Below are 15,888 nucleotides of genomic sequence, written 5' to 3' on the forward strand. Positions count from 1 at the left end.
CCACTCTTCTCCGTTCCTATCTGTGTGTTTGGTTGTCGTTGTTTTGTTCAAAACCTGTCTCCTACTCATGGTAAACTTGATCCCTAAACAATTCCCTATGTATTCTTGGGTTATTCTTCTTCTCGAAAGGGTTACAAGTATTTTGATCCTGTTTCCAGAAAATACTTTGTGTTTATGGATGTGCCCTTCTTTGAGAGTGACCCTTTTTTTTCCTTGTTTTTTCACAGGGGGAGAGTAAGGTGGAGGAGAAATGAGTTTAGGTTCTTCCAGTTTTTCCTAACCCTCCTCCGTTCCGTGTTTTTATTCGTCGTCTCAAGGGTAAGCTGAGTTCAAGAGCTGTGGAGCAACTTAAAGCTGTACCACCAAACACCAATAGATTCACCGGGGATAGATCCTATCCAACCAAGTACTCTTATTCGTATTGATGTTTCTGATCCTCTTGTACCACCAAACATCCTATTTCCCATTTTGTTTTCTATGAGAACATCTCACCCTCTTCTTGTGCTTTCCTTTCTTCCATTGATAGTGTCCTTATCCCTAAAAATGTGGCAAAAGCTCTCTTAGTACCTTAATGGACAGATGCAATGAAAGAAGAGATAAATGCCTTACATAAAAATGGTACGTGGGAGTTAGTGGCTCTTCTTGAGGGTAAGGAACCAGTAGGATGTATGTGGGTGTTTATAGTGAAGCACAAGGCTGACGACACAATAGGACGGTACAAGGCTAGGTTGGTGGCAAAAGGGTTTACCTAGGTATATGGGGTTGATTATGCAAAGACTTTTGCTCCAGTAGCTAAGATGAACTCCATCAGAGTTCTTTTCTCTCTTGCTACAAATCTTGATTAGGATCTTCTTTATCTAGATATAAAAAATGTCTTCATGAATGGAGACCTTGAGGAATAGGTGTACATGGTACAACCCCTTGTCTTTAGTGCCCAAAGCAAAGAGCTGAAAGTGTGTAGGTTAAAGAAGTCCTTGTATGGTCTAAAACAGTCACCTAGAGCTTGGTTCAACAAGTTCCATTTGGTTATGTAGCATATTGGCTACAAACAATGTTAGACTAACCATACATTATTTGTAAAAAGGGGGGATGGAAAGATTGCAGCCTTGATTGTGTATGTTGATGACATAGTGATCACGGGTGATTGGAAAAAGAATGGGCATTTGAAGGTTGAAGTATATACATATGCTGATTGGGCTGGATCAGTTGTTGACAGAAAGTCCACTAGTGGGTATTGTTCTTTTGGAGAACTACGAACAGACCCATTGCAGAATTTTGATTTCCATTGCAGATCTACGGCATTTCAAAAGGTCAATTACCCCCACCCTATGCACCAATGCCCGCCCATGAATTGGCATCAATTCCGAGCTGGCACCTACCCCAGCTGTACTTTGTGCCTATGAATTCTGACCCTGGACTGAACCGTCATTCTCCCTTGTTCTTTTGTGGGAGGAAACCTAGTCACATGGAGAAACAAGAAACAAAGTGTGGTGGCTAGGTCTAGTGCTGAAGTTGAGTATAGGGCAATGTCCCATGGGGTGGTTGAAGCTATGTGGATAAAGAATTTGTTGAGTTTACTGGGTTTTCAAATTGGTAGCCCCGTGCCCTTGTATTGTGATAACAAGTCTGCCATCAACATTGTAGACAACCTAGTTTCTCATGATAGAAGATAGAACTAAACATATTGAAATTGACAAACACTTTATCAGAGAGAAGATTGTTAATGGGGAAGTGTGCACCTCATATGTTAGTTCTAAGGAGCAACTTGCATATATATTTACAATACATCACTCATGTCACAATGACTTATGTGACAAGTTGGGCATGATTGATGTCTATGTCCCAACTTGAGGGGGAGTGTTGAATATGTTAGTCTTTTCTTGAGTTTAGTGCTACAAGGGCACATATGTAATTTTATCTTTTTTATTATTGGAACGGGTTGCCCTAATATAAATAACAAAAAGCCTGGCGCCGCCAAGTTATGTTTGACTCCAAACCTTTTTTCTTCTTTTCTCTCTCCTCTCTTCTCTCTTCTCCCTTCTCTTCCCTCATTGTTCTACGTGGGTTTACCAAGAAAACAATTAATATTATGTTTAATTTTTTTATTTATTGCATTTCTTTTGATTTTTTGGCATTTTTTGAAATTTCTGACATTTTTTGATTTTTTATCTTTTTTTTTTGTATGTTTGCGCCTTGCTTCAAAAAGGTGCACACGCCTCACCTTGCACTTTTAAAACACTGCAATAATTAGGAAAATACAATAAATAATTACCAAAACTACAATAAATACAACAAAATAAATTTCAAAAAGTTAAGTAAATTAGTGACAGTCATAGTACATTGAATTAGATGACTTAAAATTTTATTGAAAGTTAATTAAATTAGCTCCCAAATATTATTCTCCATTTTTTTTTTTGTATTTTAGATGCTAATTTAAAATTTCTTAGAGATATTGTATGCACATTTGACATATGTAGGTGATTTAGATTATTTATATAAACTTCCTGGTTTGTGCTCACAAATTGGGTCCTGTAATTGGAAGCTGTACATTTCTCTTATTTTGGTTATTTTTTAGTAAATACTGATCACTTTAAAAAGTATGTGTTAGGCATAGAAGAATGTGATCCTGATTTTCAATTCATGCTTATTTGTTCTTTTCACTTTTATAGACTGTATTTGCAAGTTATTCAGATCGAGCCGTGCATTTTATGGAACTCCCAGGAGAAATACCAAATAGGCAAGTGTTCTTTTTTCTGATTAATATTGTCCGTTGTGTGCAAAGATAATACATAATAGTTTCTCCTGTGTATTTTAATGATATGTGTATCTTCTTTTAGATCATAGTTTGCATATTTTATTGGCTTTAATTTGTTCCTTGGTGAATCAGCACAATGCTGATGTTTGGTTTCCCTGTTTGCACATCTCCATAATTGCCATAGTTTTAACAAAATTTTAATATTTTGATCACCAATCAGAAAATGAAAAGAAAAAAAGAGAAAGAAAAAACCATAAATTGGCGTATAGCACATACATGGTTCTGCTTGGAAGAGGATTAGTTGTAAAAGTACATAAAAGAAACCAAAATTTCATTTATCTTGTCTTAGAGTAGGTCTATTACAATATTTTAAAAAGTTTATCTAGTTTATGTCTTGAGGCTCAAGGCACATTCCTCCAACTGGTGTGGAGCCCAAAGTTTAGAAGGCCATTTAGGGATCAAGAAATTGAAGAATGTCTACTGCTGTTAGAGAATTTTCAATAAACTAATCTCTCTCTGTCTTCAAGGGATGGTTTGTTGTGGAAAGAGTGCAAAAATGGAAAATTCACTGTGAAATCTTTCTACTTGGCGCTGGTCCGGGAGCAGCTGGTATCTGATCAAGTGTAAGGAGTGTGGGGAAACACTATTCCCCCCCAGAGTGGAAGTGTTCACTTGGTTAGTGGCTTTGGGTAGCATCTTGACTTAAGATCATCTGAAGGGTAGAGGTTTTTGCATGACAAGCTTTTGCTATCTTTGCTGTTTGGATGAGGAGACAGGTTATCACCTTTCTACTCTTGCAAGATTGCCAATTTCATGTGAAGTTTTATTCCTTTCTTTTGGAATGAGTGTGTTCAACCTACAACTACAGCAGAGCTGTTTTCTTCCTGGCCAAGAATTAATGGTTGCAAGAAAGCAAAGATTGTGTGGAGCTGTATCTATTTTGCAGTCTGCTGGGTTATTTGGAATGAAAGAACTGGAGACCATTTTGCAGTCAGAGTGGTTTCTGGTGCATCTAGAATTTCATCAGATTAGCAAAGCAGAATTGGGAGAGAACTTCTGGAATATTTTCGAGTCACAGACTTGTAATTTTGATCAGTTTCTTTTCCCTTAAAGTGTCTCATGTATTTTGGCTTTTTTTTTGTTAAGGCTGTGGTGGGGTGTTATCTTGACACCCCTCAGACTGTATGACTTCTCTTTTCTTTAATGAAATTTTTATTTTCATTCTTCAAGAAAAAGTATAGAACAAGACCAGTGTAGGAGAATGATGAGAATGGGGCTGTAGATGGGGAGGAAGGAGAGGACGATGACTGAAGTGAAGAAGAGATTACAATGGATGAAACCCATGTAACTGAAAAGGTCAATTGATTTGGAGAAGTTTGTGAACATAGAAATTGAGGCGAGCAAATCATTGGGTTTATTTTTCATAGGGGGTGAGGAATTCGCTGGGAAAACATTTAAAGAATTAGAAGAGAAATATGCAATGCCTTTGAGGAAGACTGATGCAGGTTTTGAAGAAAAATTTTCAATGTCCAGAGATCAGCTAGACTTGCAGGAGTTGCCAATGAAAAGGGTGAAGATTTAGGTGAAGTTTAGTTTTTTGAGAAGAACACTGTGTTGGAATTGGAAGGGATTAATGAGGAGTCTAAGGATCTGATGGAGCTCAGAAAGGCTACTCTCATAGCAAGAAGATTCAGAAGTTAGAGAAAACATCAAAATGTCTTGGTGTCAAATGATTGCACTAAATTGAAAGGAGTCTACTTGGGATTGGACTAAAAAAGGAGGTGATGAAATCCAGGAAAGTCTTAAAGAAGTAGAGAGGTCTTGTTTTTTTTTAATTTTGTCTCGAGTTGTTGGATTGGCGGGATATATTGGGGGTTTGGTTTCTTTGTTTTTTTATGAATAAAGATAAAATTTCGTTGATATAATAAATAATAAGTAACAGTTACAAGCATCCCAAGGAGAGGCGCAAGGTGCAGCCTCACATCTAATGAAAAAGCAGCAAGAGATTTACAACTGTGCCCAAAACAACCAGTCCCTCATTACCCCTTGCTTGGCTAAAGAATCAGCCAAACAATTAGCTTCTCTCCCCACCATTGTATAACCAGATTCATATGTTGTGTTAGCCATTTGAACTTCATTTCATCTTTGTGGCACCAAATCACTGAATCCAGATTCTTTATCCAGCCCACCACCACCTTGGAGTTCCGTTCTATCACTAGGTTCTCCACATGCATCTCTTTTGCTATCTGGACACCTTGTAATACTGCATACAACTCAGCTTTCAACAAGTCTCCATTCCCCACTGGTGCTGAATAGAGTGCTATTAGATTTCCTTCCTTATCTCTTATGGCCCCTCCAATTCTAGAAGGATCTGGGTTGCCTTGACTACTCCCTTCAAAATTTAGTTTCAAAAACTCTTCAAATGGAGGTACCCAAGCCAACCTTGTTTTAACTTTCTGCACTGAGCTTGAAGCCACCAGGTACCAGTTCCTCCAAATGTCATCAAAGGAGTACTGTCTAAGCAGATCCAAATTTAGTAGCCAATGTATAACTCTATTCATTACACAGTCTATAACTTGTTGTTTACTTCTCTCCTTCTCTTGGAAGATCCAAGCATTTCTTTCCTACCACAAGGTCCAAATTACTGCTGCTCTAGTACATCTCCACGTTAATCTTCCCCTCTTCAGCCATGCAAAAGTTGATGAACCAAACAACATCTTAATCTCCATTGGCATGTTCCACCTACACCTGAACAAAGTGAAGAACCAGTCCCAAATCTCTGCAGCAAAGGAACAGGAAAGTATTAAGTGGTAACAAGATTCACTATCAGATTTACAAAGAGTGCACCGATTTGGGGAAATACACAAAAAATGGTCCCTTCTTTTGAAGGTAATCCAGTGTTAATTTTCCCATACGCTACTTCCCAGCAAAAAGCCTTAACTTTAGGGGGAATTGACTGACACCAGACTTCTTTACAAGGAAAGGGTTGGTGGAGGGAGATTGGCAAAGCGCATTGAAGAAAGAGGCACAATAAAAAACCCTTTTTCTCTCTCAGGTGACTTCTGGTAACCTTGTAAATTTTCTTTTTTTTTCTTTTAATAAATTTGTTTTATTAACAAAAAAAAAAAAAAGAAATAGAAGACCGTCTATAGCACTTGTTAGAAGAAGCAATCTGTTGCAAGTTGAAGGGGCTAGAAGGGCTATGGGCAGACCAAAAAAGGGAATAGGTTGAAACTGTAAGAAATGATTCAATTGTTCATAATTTAACAATGGATAGGGAAATAAATAGAACTGAATGGTGAAACAGGATCTGTGTAGCCAATCCCATATAGTTGGGATTAATTATCAAAAAAAGTCCCATATAGTTGGGATTCATGACAACTAGGGTTGACATCTAGTTGTCCAGGACCTCAGGTCTATGGAGCTTGTTTTCCATGCATTTGTTGTTCCTTGCTTGAGTACAATATTGTATAAATTGAAAAGAAATGGAATTGGTGGTGATGTAATCTTGTAGACTGCAAATACACATCCATATGCAAGAAGTTGTCATTTTTCACCCCTGCTCTAGTTGCTTTCTCAAGTGCTTGCTTGTTTATCCATATTATGCCAATATTATTCAGTAACTCATTATTTTAGAGTACACTAGTTGAAGATGTTGTAATTACTTTGGATGAAGGATCGAGTGCAGGCCATTTTCGGTTTGGATTGTGAATCTTGTTAGATATCATTTTCTTCTGTTCTAATATATGTGGATAGCCAAGGCTAGCTAACCTATATGCGGTACTTGACACACTGCTGTATATTATTCTTTATACATACTAAAATAAAATTTTACTGCTACTGATAAAAAATCTTGTTAGATATCTTTTGTTTTCACTTTTGAACTATAAACTCCCCTATGATCTTTTTTCTGGTTGGTTACACCCTAAGAAAAAGAACAAAGGATTGAGGTTTGCTCTCTGTGTTTACTTGTAGTGAACTGCATTTCTTTATCAAGCAAAAGAGAGCGGAACATTTTGCATGGCTTTCTGGAACTGGCATTTATCATGGTGACTTAAATTTTGGAGCACAACATAGGTAAACCATTTTACTTGTTTACCGTTTTTTTCCTTTGTTACTCTAGAAATACTTCCCTACCTACATCACTATCATGATTTATTGGTTATTATTATTGTTATCAGTGGTTATTTTGTTCTGACCTATATTTTTGTTTCATTCTTTTGTTTCTCTCATTTACCCCTCCTGGATATCTCAAGTAGTTCACCCAATGGAGATGAAAATTTTGTGGAGAATAAGGCTCTGTTGGCCTATTCCAAATTGAATGAAGGCACTGAAGCAATCAGGCCCAAGTCCCTTGCAGTGTCTGAGTTTCATTTTCTGCTTCTTATTGGGGATCAAGTTAAGGTATGGACATAAACACATTTTGAGCTTCCTAGCTTTGTTTCAATGAGCACATTTTCAAAATCCGATGGATATTGAAAATTAATATCCGAATTTGAGTCTGATTAAATATTCGAATATTCGATTCGATTCGAACTCGATTAATTAATTATTTTAGATAATTAATAAATATATAAAATAAATATTTTTATTGATATAAAGTATATAAGTATATAAATTATTGCCTGATCTGATTCAAATTCGATCCGTTTACATCCCTAGTCCCCATACATCATTGTGAATAATATCAAAAGTAGAAGAATTTCTTTTATTACTTGGTTTAAAAGAATGTCTACATTGTTTTCTCAATTGACAACTTTCACACTCTAGACTAGATAATTGAATAGGCTTGAACAATTTTGGAAACAAACATCTTAATGAATTGAAGGAAAGATGATTCAAACAATATGCCAAAGAATATTTTGGCTCATTGAATCTGGCCCACTACTATTGCTATTAACATGGTGGCTCCGATGTCTTGGAAGATCATCTAGAAGGTAGACTTTGTTCATCTCACGACCACTCCCAATTGTCCTCTTTTACTCTAGATCTTGCAAAAAACACAATTACCAAAAATAACTAGAAAAAAAAACACAATTACCAAAAAGAAAAGTCATTGAAAATTTCAAAATTTTTGTCAGACTACTTATAGAAAGAAGATTATTGTTAAGTTTAGGAACATGTAACTCAGAGAACAAAGTAATGCCATCAGTCACCCTAACCGTCCCTTTCCCAGCAATGGGAATAAGAGAACCATTTGTTGTATAGACTTTATCTCTACCAGAACACAACTGGTAAGAAGTGAAAAGGGTAGACATATTAGTCATGTGCTCAGATGCTCCTGAGTATACCTGTTCATGGGCTGGGCCGGGCCGGGCTCGGGTCGAACTTTGACTCTTTATTAACAGAAAAATGTTAGGCCCGAGCCCGAGTCCGGCCTGACCAACGGGCCTACAACTTGGGCCTGAGCCCGGCCCTGATAAAAAGCCCGAAGCCCGAAGCCCGACCTAATAAAAGAAATTCAAAATTTTCCCTATTCAAATAGACTTTATCTATTTTAATTCAGATGTTTTTTCCCCTATTTAAATGAACAATGGGCCTACAAGTGAATCAACAACCTTCTCAAATCAAAAAATTTATTCAAATAGACATCACATAGGGTTTTTACTTAGGTTTAACTATAGGTCGGGCCGAGTTTACTTAGGTTTAACTATAGGTTGGGCTGGGCCGGGCTCGGGCCCGGCTATTTTGGCAAAGCCCGAGCCCGGCTCGAATTTATGCGGGCCGGGCTTTTTGGCCCGAGGTTAAGCCTGCGGGCCAAAAAGCCTGTTCAAGCCCGTCTGGGGGTCGGGCCGGCCCATCGGGCCACCCGGTCCATGAACAGGTCTACTCCTGAGTCTATAATCTAGGGAGGTCCCTCCTTACTTGAGATGGATGCATAATTTGCAACCACATGAACTACCTATATGAGCAAAAGAAGTAGTATAACTAGCTCCTAGATTTCTTGCACTTTGCTGCCCGCCTAAAGAACTAGAACCCACCAAATCATTCTTACTCATAAGTTGCCCATACTAATCCAATTTAGTTATGACAGCGTACACTACAATGGATTCCATGTTGGCTTGGGTAAGAGGTCCTGATGAGCCTCCAGTAATTGCCACATTTGCATTTCCCTTCTTGTTCTTGACCCAAGCTATTATGAGTTGTGGGTGGAGCTTCCAACAGGTGTCTCTGGTATGCTTAGATTTCTTGTAGTAGTCACACACCAAGTCCTTATCCTCCCTCCCGATCTCACTACTCCCTCTATCTCCATTTGGCTTAGGTTTGATTGTACTAACCATTAGCTGACTGGTTAATCCTAGACTGTCTCAACATGACATTTTTCCTAGCCTCCTCTTCGGTTACAAAAGCATAATTTTGAGAAAGAGTCATACTTTCCCTGGAAAGGATGTATTGCCTGACAATATCGAATTTAGGGTTTAGTCTAGCCAAGAACTCAAAGACCCTGTTCTTCTCCACCAACTTCTGATAGGTTGTTGCATCCTTCGTACTCTCCCAAACCACAATCTCTAAATGATCTATCTCCTGCTTGTTTTTAGCATGGAGAAATACATAACAAGAGGTCTATCTCCCTATTTTGTATTAATCACTTGATTCCTCAATTGATAGGTTCTGGCTACATTTTGTTTCTAGGAATAGGTCACAGTCACTCCATCCCAAATTTCTTTTGTAGTATTAGCCCACAATTTTTTTATCAATGTGTGGTAACATGGAATTACATAGCCAAGACATCACCATGTAATTTTTTTGTACCCACTGGGAGGAATCTATATCAGGCTTTTCCTCTTTGGTGATGTACCCCAATTTCCTACAAGCCCCAATAGCCATCTTGGATGATTGGGCCCATTCTAAATAATTTGTACTATCCGATTTCATTGTGGTAATAATCCTAGATCCAAAAGGATCACTGGTACTTCCTATACCTAGACCTAGGTCACCAACTGACTTCTACTTAGTACTTCAATCCTTTATTTTAGTTTAATCAGTTCAAAAGCAAAAAGTAACTAGGTAGAAAGCCTCCAGGATAAGATCGATCTCACAAATAGGGGTGGAAAACCTTTCCGAGGGAGTAAAAACCTACCCGGAGAGAAATCTCCCTTCCTGAGAGTTGTGCGAGAAGATCGGAGAAGAGAAAACAGTGAATCGATCTCTCTAGGAGGCTTAGAAAGAGCCAAAAACCTAGAGGAGTCTAGAAAAGTCTAAGCACCCAACACCAAGTCAAAATTGAAGAGTCCAACTCGACTAGGACTCTTCCCTGCACTCCGGTTCTTGATTTTGATGCCAAAGTAGAGATCACCTTCTTGATGACTGAAACCCACCAAAAAATCCAAGACATGGGCAATCTGAAGTAGATCGATCAGCCCTTTATCTCTTCATGTAGTCGGATAATCTAGGACTGCATGGGCGAACTCCAAGAAACCCTAGTTGCTTTGATACCAAGTAGAAATCCATTGAATAAAAAAATCTTTAAAGAAGAAAAGAAAAGAAGCGTTTCTTGTGGAATAAGAGGAGAAAAGAAGAGGTTGAGAAAGAAAGAGAGAGCAAATCAGATATTCAGATCTGGCCGCCGTCTCCATTAGTATCTATATTTGAAGTAAAAAATAAGTACAATAACTAATATGCCGTTATGGGGTGGTTAACACAAAAAACTCAATAAAAAACTTAGAAACATCACTCTAAAGCATAGTTGTCAAGGCAGCAAGGCACCCTTGGAGGCTTGCCTCACCTAATAGCCAAGCAGTTTTCTATAGTGTGTTATAAAAAACCTTTAAATTCTTAATTTTTTGATGTTATAATTATAAAATAGACATTTTTAAATTAAAATATTCAGTTTGTGTTTTTATATACTAATTCCTTTTTATTATTTTCTTATTTGTTAGGGTTAAATCAACACAAACATTGCTAAATGCTGTATTGAACCCTCAAGGACTTCAAAACCTGAACCAATAAGTAAGGAAGAACATAAAAATGTTGTCCAATCAACACATTTTCTTCTTTTTCTTTACTAATTGTGTGTGTATATACTAATTTCTTCTTCTTCTTCTTTTTCTTCTTCCACCTTTTCTTTTCTTCTATTCCTATAGCAGAAATAGGGGTTGAGCCCCTATATTTTTTGATTTTCTATATTTTAACATGAAGTTTATACTTTTCTTATGAAAGTTATGGATAATTATTAAGGAAATATGATTATGGAACCTAGGGAACTACCCTAGGATACATGTTTTTACTTAAAAAATCCATCGCGTAAGTGACAAGGCACCCCCTGTTGCCTGGCGTTGCCTTGGCGCCTTGAAAACTATCCTCTAAAGCGTCCCAACAAGCGTGCTGTGGTCCCCATTCCTATCTAAACAAATAATGAACAAAATTAACTAACAAAACTGCACAAAATCCTCAACGTTAATGAATGGATTTTTCATTGTATTGCTGATAAAAAGTAATTTTTTTGATAGCTCTTGTTTAATATGATCTTTTAATATTATGTAGGTTGTGAATAGAATTAGTGAACAGATCATAGAGGAGTTGTTTTTTGATCATGCATCAGAACCGGTTTCAGGTGGGGTTATTGGATTATGTAGTGATGCCTCTGCAGGATTGTTCTATGCTTATGACCAAAACTCTGTCTTCCAGGTTTGTATATTCTAAAAAGTTATTTTTTTTCTTCTGTTCATTTGTTTTTATGTTGCATTGCCAGCTATAAAACTTCAACCTGCTGAATCTGTGCATACTGCAGGTGTCCGTCCGTGATGAAGGCCGAGACATGTGGCAGGTTTACCTAGACATGAAGGAGTTTGCTTCAGCTTTAGCTCATTGTCGGGATCCATTACAGAGAGACCAAGTATATCTAGTACAGGTAATGGAACATGGTTGTGAATAAAATTAATGTTGTGCTTGATGCAACCTAGGTGTTCTTTCTTTTCTTTTCTACTCTATAAGTAAAGAACATGTTTTGCATGTATTTATGTACTTTATAATTTTAAGGAATTGTTTAGTTGTCAAGTATAGGAAGAGGAAGAGGAAGAGGAAGAAAGAAGAAGAGTAGAAGAAGAGAAGAGGAAGAAGAAGATGAGTTATGGGAGAGAATAGGGTGTTACTGTTCACACCTAGAATATTTCATTACATATTAAGTCAGAAATTATAGTCATGTCCCTATAAGGGCTCCCAAATTAGAAATAATAGGAAAAGACAACAATGCCCCTAAAGCCAAATTGACATTCTCAACACTCCCTCTCAAGCTGAGCATAGATAATTAGATATCTATAATGCCCAGCTTGCTGAAGTTTCTATCAAGTTTTGGCTTGTTGAGACCCTTAGTGAGGCAATCAGCAAGTTGGTTCTCTGACCTAACAAAAGGCACACATATTTCTCCATTAGCTATCTTTTCTCTAATGAAGTGTCTATCAACTTCAATATGCTTTGTGCAGTCATGTTGAACAAGGTTATGGGCAATGTTTATGGCAGCTTGATTATCACAGTGTAGCATCTTTGGGGTTTCATCTTGGATCCCAATTTTTGATAACAAAGACTTCAACCATAGCAACTCCGATACACCATGAGCCATAGCTCTATATTAAACTTCAGCACTGGATCGGGCAACGACAAATTGTTTTTTGCTTTTCCAAGACACAACATTACCTCCTATCAAGGTGTAGTAATCGGAGGTGGATCTTCTATTATCTATAGAACCTGCCCAATCAACATCAGTATAAGCTTCAACCTTGAGATATTCCTGGTTAGAGTATAACATTCCTTTACCTGCACACCCCTTTAGGTAGGCAAGAATCCTGTTGACAACCTGCATATGTGAATTTCTTGGACTGTGCATATACTGGCTCACCATGCTAACAACATAGGATATATCAGGTCGAGTCAGGCACAAGTAAAGAAGCCGACCAACAAGCCTTTGGTAGACACCCTTGTCTGGAAGAATATCTCCATCATCAACACTTAGTTTATGATTGGGGTCAATAGGAGTTTCAACTGGCTTATACCCCAGTTTCCCAACCTCATGAAGGAGATCAAGGACATACTTCCTCTGTGAAATGAATATCCCTCCCTTTGACCTTGCCACTTCGATTCCAAGAAAGAATATGAGGTTCCTAAGATCTTTGATTTCAAATTCAGAAGCAAGGAATGACTTTAATTGGTTTATCCCAGAGTGATCATCTCTAGTGACAACCAATGTTCAAAATATCGATATGATACGCATATCGATAGTATCGTATCGGTACTTAGAAATGCTCGAAACTTTTTTTTTTTAGGTTTTTTTTTCAAATTTTGGTTTTTTGGGAAGCTAAAAACATGTTTTTTTATTAAAAAAAGTTGGGGTTTCGAAACACTTCGGAGCGTATCTTTTTCAAAAGATACGATACGATATGCCCGATACGAGGCATATCATATCGATACTTTAAACCATGGTGACAACAATATCATCCACATACACTACCAACAAGGTGAGTAGGCCATTAACCCTTCGTATAAACAAAGTATGGCCTGCTTGTGATTGTGAAACCCAATTTTGAGAGTAGTCTTTCTGAATCTATCAAACCAAGCTCTAGGGGACTTTTTAAGCCCATAAAGAGACTTTCTTAAATGACAAGCCTTCCCCTCTGTTGGGTGAGATTAACCTTGGTGGTAAATCCATGTATACCTCATTTTGAAGATCTCTATTTAGGAATGCATTCTTGACATCCATTTGATATAGAGGCCATGAATAATGAGCAGTGAGAGACATAATAACTTGGACAGAGTTGGCTACAAGAGCAAAGGTCTCTTGATAGTCAATCCCATATATTTGGGTGTATCCTTTTGCCACCAACCTAGCTTTGTATCTTTCAATTGATCCATCAACCCAATGTTTAATGGTATACACCCACTTGCAGCCCACTGGGACCTTGCCTTTAGGAAGAGGAACAAGCTCCCACGTGTGGTCTTTTAAGAGAGCCTCTATCTCTTGGCTCATAGTATCATTCCACTGAGATGACTGAATTGCATCTGAAACATTAAGAGGAATAGAAACAAAGGAGATAGCAGTAACATAGGCATGATAGGAAGGTGAAAGAGCATCATAAGAAACATAGTTGGTGATGGGGTAGGCAGTACATTTCCTTTTTTCCTTTTTTAACTGCATTGGGAAGGTCAAGGTCAGATTGTGAGACATCAAGGTCAATAACAGTAGGAGAAGGAAGTTCAGGGTTGCTTTTCAGAGTTACCTGGAACCGAGTGATTCGATTGTTGTGGATATTCTGCCTCAGGAGTATCCTTCCTTCTATGCCTTATAAACCACTATTGCCAGGACCGTTGGAGAGGAACAGGAGGAGGAGTAGGAATACTGTTACTACAAGGGGAAGACGAACTAGGGATGTCCATAGAGGTAGGAACAAGAAAACAAAAAGGAGTTCGATGTTCACAAACACTCTCCCCCTGAAGAAAAGGACGGGTGGACTGAAAATATGGAGTAGACTCAAGGAATGTAACATCCTTAGATACGTACCTTTGGCCAGTATGGGGTTCAAAGCACTTGTATCCCTTTTGGATTGGAGAGTAGCCCAAAAAGATTCATTTGACAGATTTATGGTCAATTTTTAGGCCAGGACTCATGTCATGAACGAAGCAACTACAACCAAAGACTCTGAGAGGCAAACTGAAAATAGGATCCTTAGGAAACAAAAGTTGATGATGGGATTGAAGAGAAAGGGATTGTGAAGGAAGTCTATTAATACACTGCTACTTCAATTGCATCTCCCCAGAATCGAGTTGGTATATTCATCTAGAAGAGAAGGCCTCTTGCCACCTCAACAACATGTCTGTTTTTTTTTCTCTGCTACACCATTCTGTTGCGGACTATGAGAACATGAACTTTGATGAATTGCTCCCTTTCTTTCCAGGAATAATTGCAAATTCTTTTCAAGATGCTCCTTAGCATTGCCAAACCGTATTATCTTTGTTAGAGTCGACTATAGAAGGGTAGTATAGGCTTTTTACATTAAGTTATATGTTAAATGTAATTATGAGTAGATCTTAAGTTAGCTGATGTGTCTCTCACTTAAGTGAGGGCATAAGAGTAATTCTGATTTGTTTAGAAAGATATAAATAAAGTCTGGCCGCTAGAGAAGACAAATTTTTCGCTCTAGTTCGACTAGAACAGTTTTCTCTCTTCTTCTTCTTCTTCTTGTTATTATTATTTTCCGAAATCGTGCGGACACTATATCTGAATTCTATCATGGTATCAGAGCCACGATAACTAGTTCAGATCAACCTTCTTTTTCTCCCTCTATTCAGCGCATGCTCTCCTAGGGTTTTGCACAATTCTCGTTGATAGCTAGGAGTTTTGCAAAAAGAAAAAAAATTTCCTGTTCGTGAGGTGTATTGTGAGGGCTTATATTGCCGAAAGTGGAAGACAACAGTGGTGTTGTTGCTAAAAGTGGTGAACAACTGTGAGTGTTGCTGAAACCTATGATAGTAGGTACCCTAGTAGTAATCAATCGTTGGTGTGTAGTATGGTGACTAATTAGTGAAGTAGAGTGACAAACTATTGGTAGAATTTCTTCCCTTTTTCCTTGTGCAGTTATAGGAGACAGCAGTGAATGCAAGTCCAGTGTGATGGTCCTTTCTGATTATTTGAATGTGCAGATGACATCTATAAAATTGTATGGTGAGAATTATATGCCTTGGGCTAAATCTGTTGAAGTTTTTCTAAAAGCTAAGAAGAAAGTAAAGCATGTGAGGGAAGATAAACCCCCAACTGATTCTCAGGGATATGATGAGTGGGAGCAAGAGGATGCGCAAATCATGACATGGCTATGGAACCCAAAGTCAGTGTGAACTTCATGTTTTTAGATACAACCAAGGAGGTCTGGGATCATGCAAGGAAGCTTTATTCTAGACAAGACAACACTATTAGGATTTACCAACTGTATATTGGAAGGGTTAGGATGCATCATATGGATGGCCGGACCATGCTAGATGGCTGGGAGAAATTTCAAAAATTTCTTAATTATGGGGAATCGAATTCCCTATCTTTTGAAAAATTGCATTTTTCATGATTGTTCTTGCACTGAACCGGACCGGATTTGAAACCAGTCAAAGAGGGAGATTTATACCTGATATGGATACCACAAATGCAGATCCCAAGG

At 37.9% G+C, this 15,888-nt stretch overlaps 1 protein-coding gene across 10 annotated transcripts in view; it reads left to right on the forward strand.

Annotated features, from left to right (window-relative positions):
• Positions 1-15,888, forward strand: part of LOC148872914 (zinc ion binding protein) — a 98,007-nt gene that overhangs the window by 23,328 nt on the left and 58,791 nt on the right. For 5 of the 10 annotated variants that reach the window (XM_088970678.1, XM_088970679.1, XM_088970681.1 and 2 more), the window contains 5 exons: positions 2,670-2,737; positions 6,731-6,832; positions 7,015-7,159; positions 11,240-11,383; positions 11,487-11,606. In XM_088970678.1, the coding sequence (XP_088826804.1) occupies positions 2,670-2,737; positions 6,731-6,832; positions 7,015-7,159; positions 11,240-11,383; positions 11,487-11,606 (579 nt within the window). Of the gene's footprint in view, positions 1-2,669; positions 2,738-6,730; positions 6,833-7,011; positions 7,160-11,239; positions 11,384-11,486; positions 11,607-15,888 lie in introns of all 10 variants that reach the window. The other 5 variants (XM_088970675.1, XM_088970682.1, XM_088970680.1 and 2 more) reach the window with 1 other exon arrangement.

This window comes from Nelumbo lutea, chromosome 2 (assembly GCF_056320005.1).
Source record: "Nelumbo lutea isolate HS-2025 chromosome 2, American lotus-T2T, whole genome shotgun sequence".
In the NCBI taxonomy this organism is placed as follows: Eukaryota; Viridiplantae; Streptophyta; class Magnoliopsida; order Proteales; family Nelumbonaceae; genus Nelumbo; species Nelumbo lutea.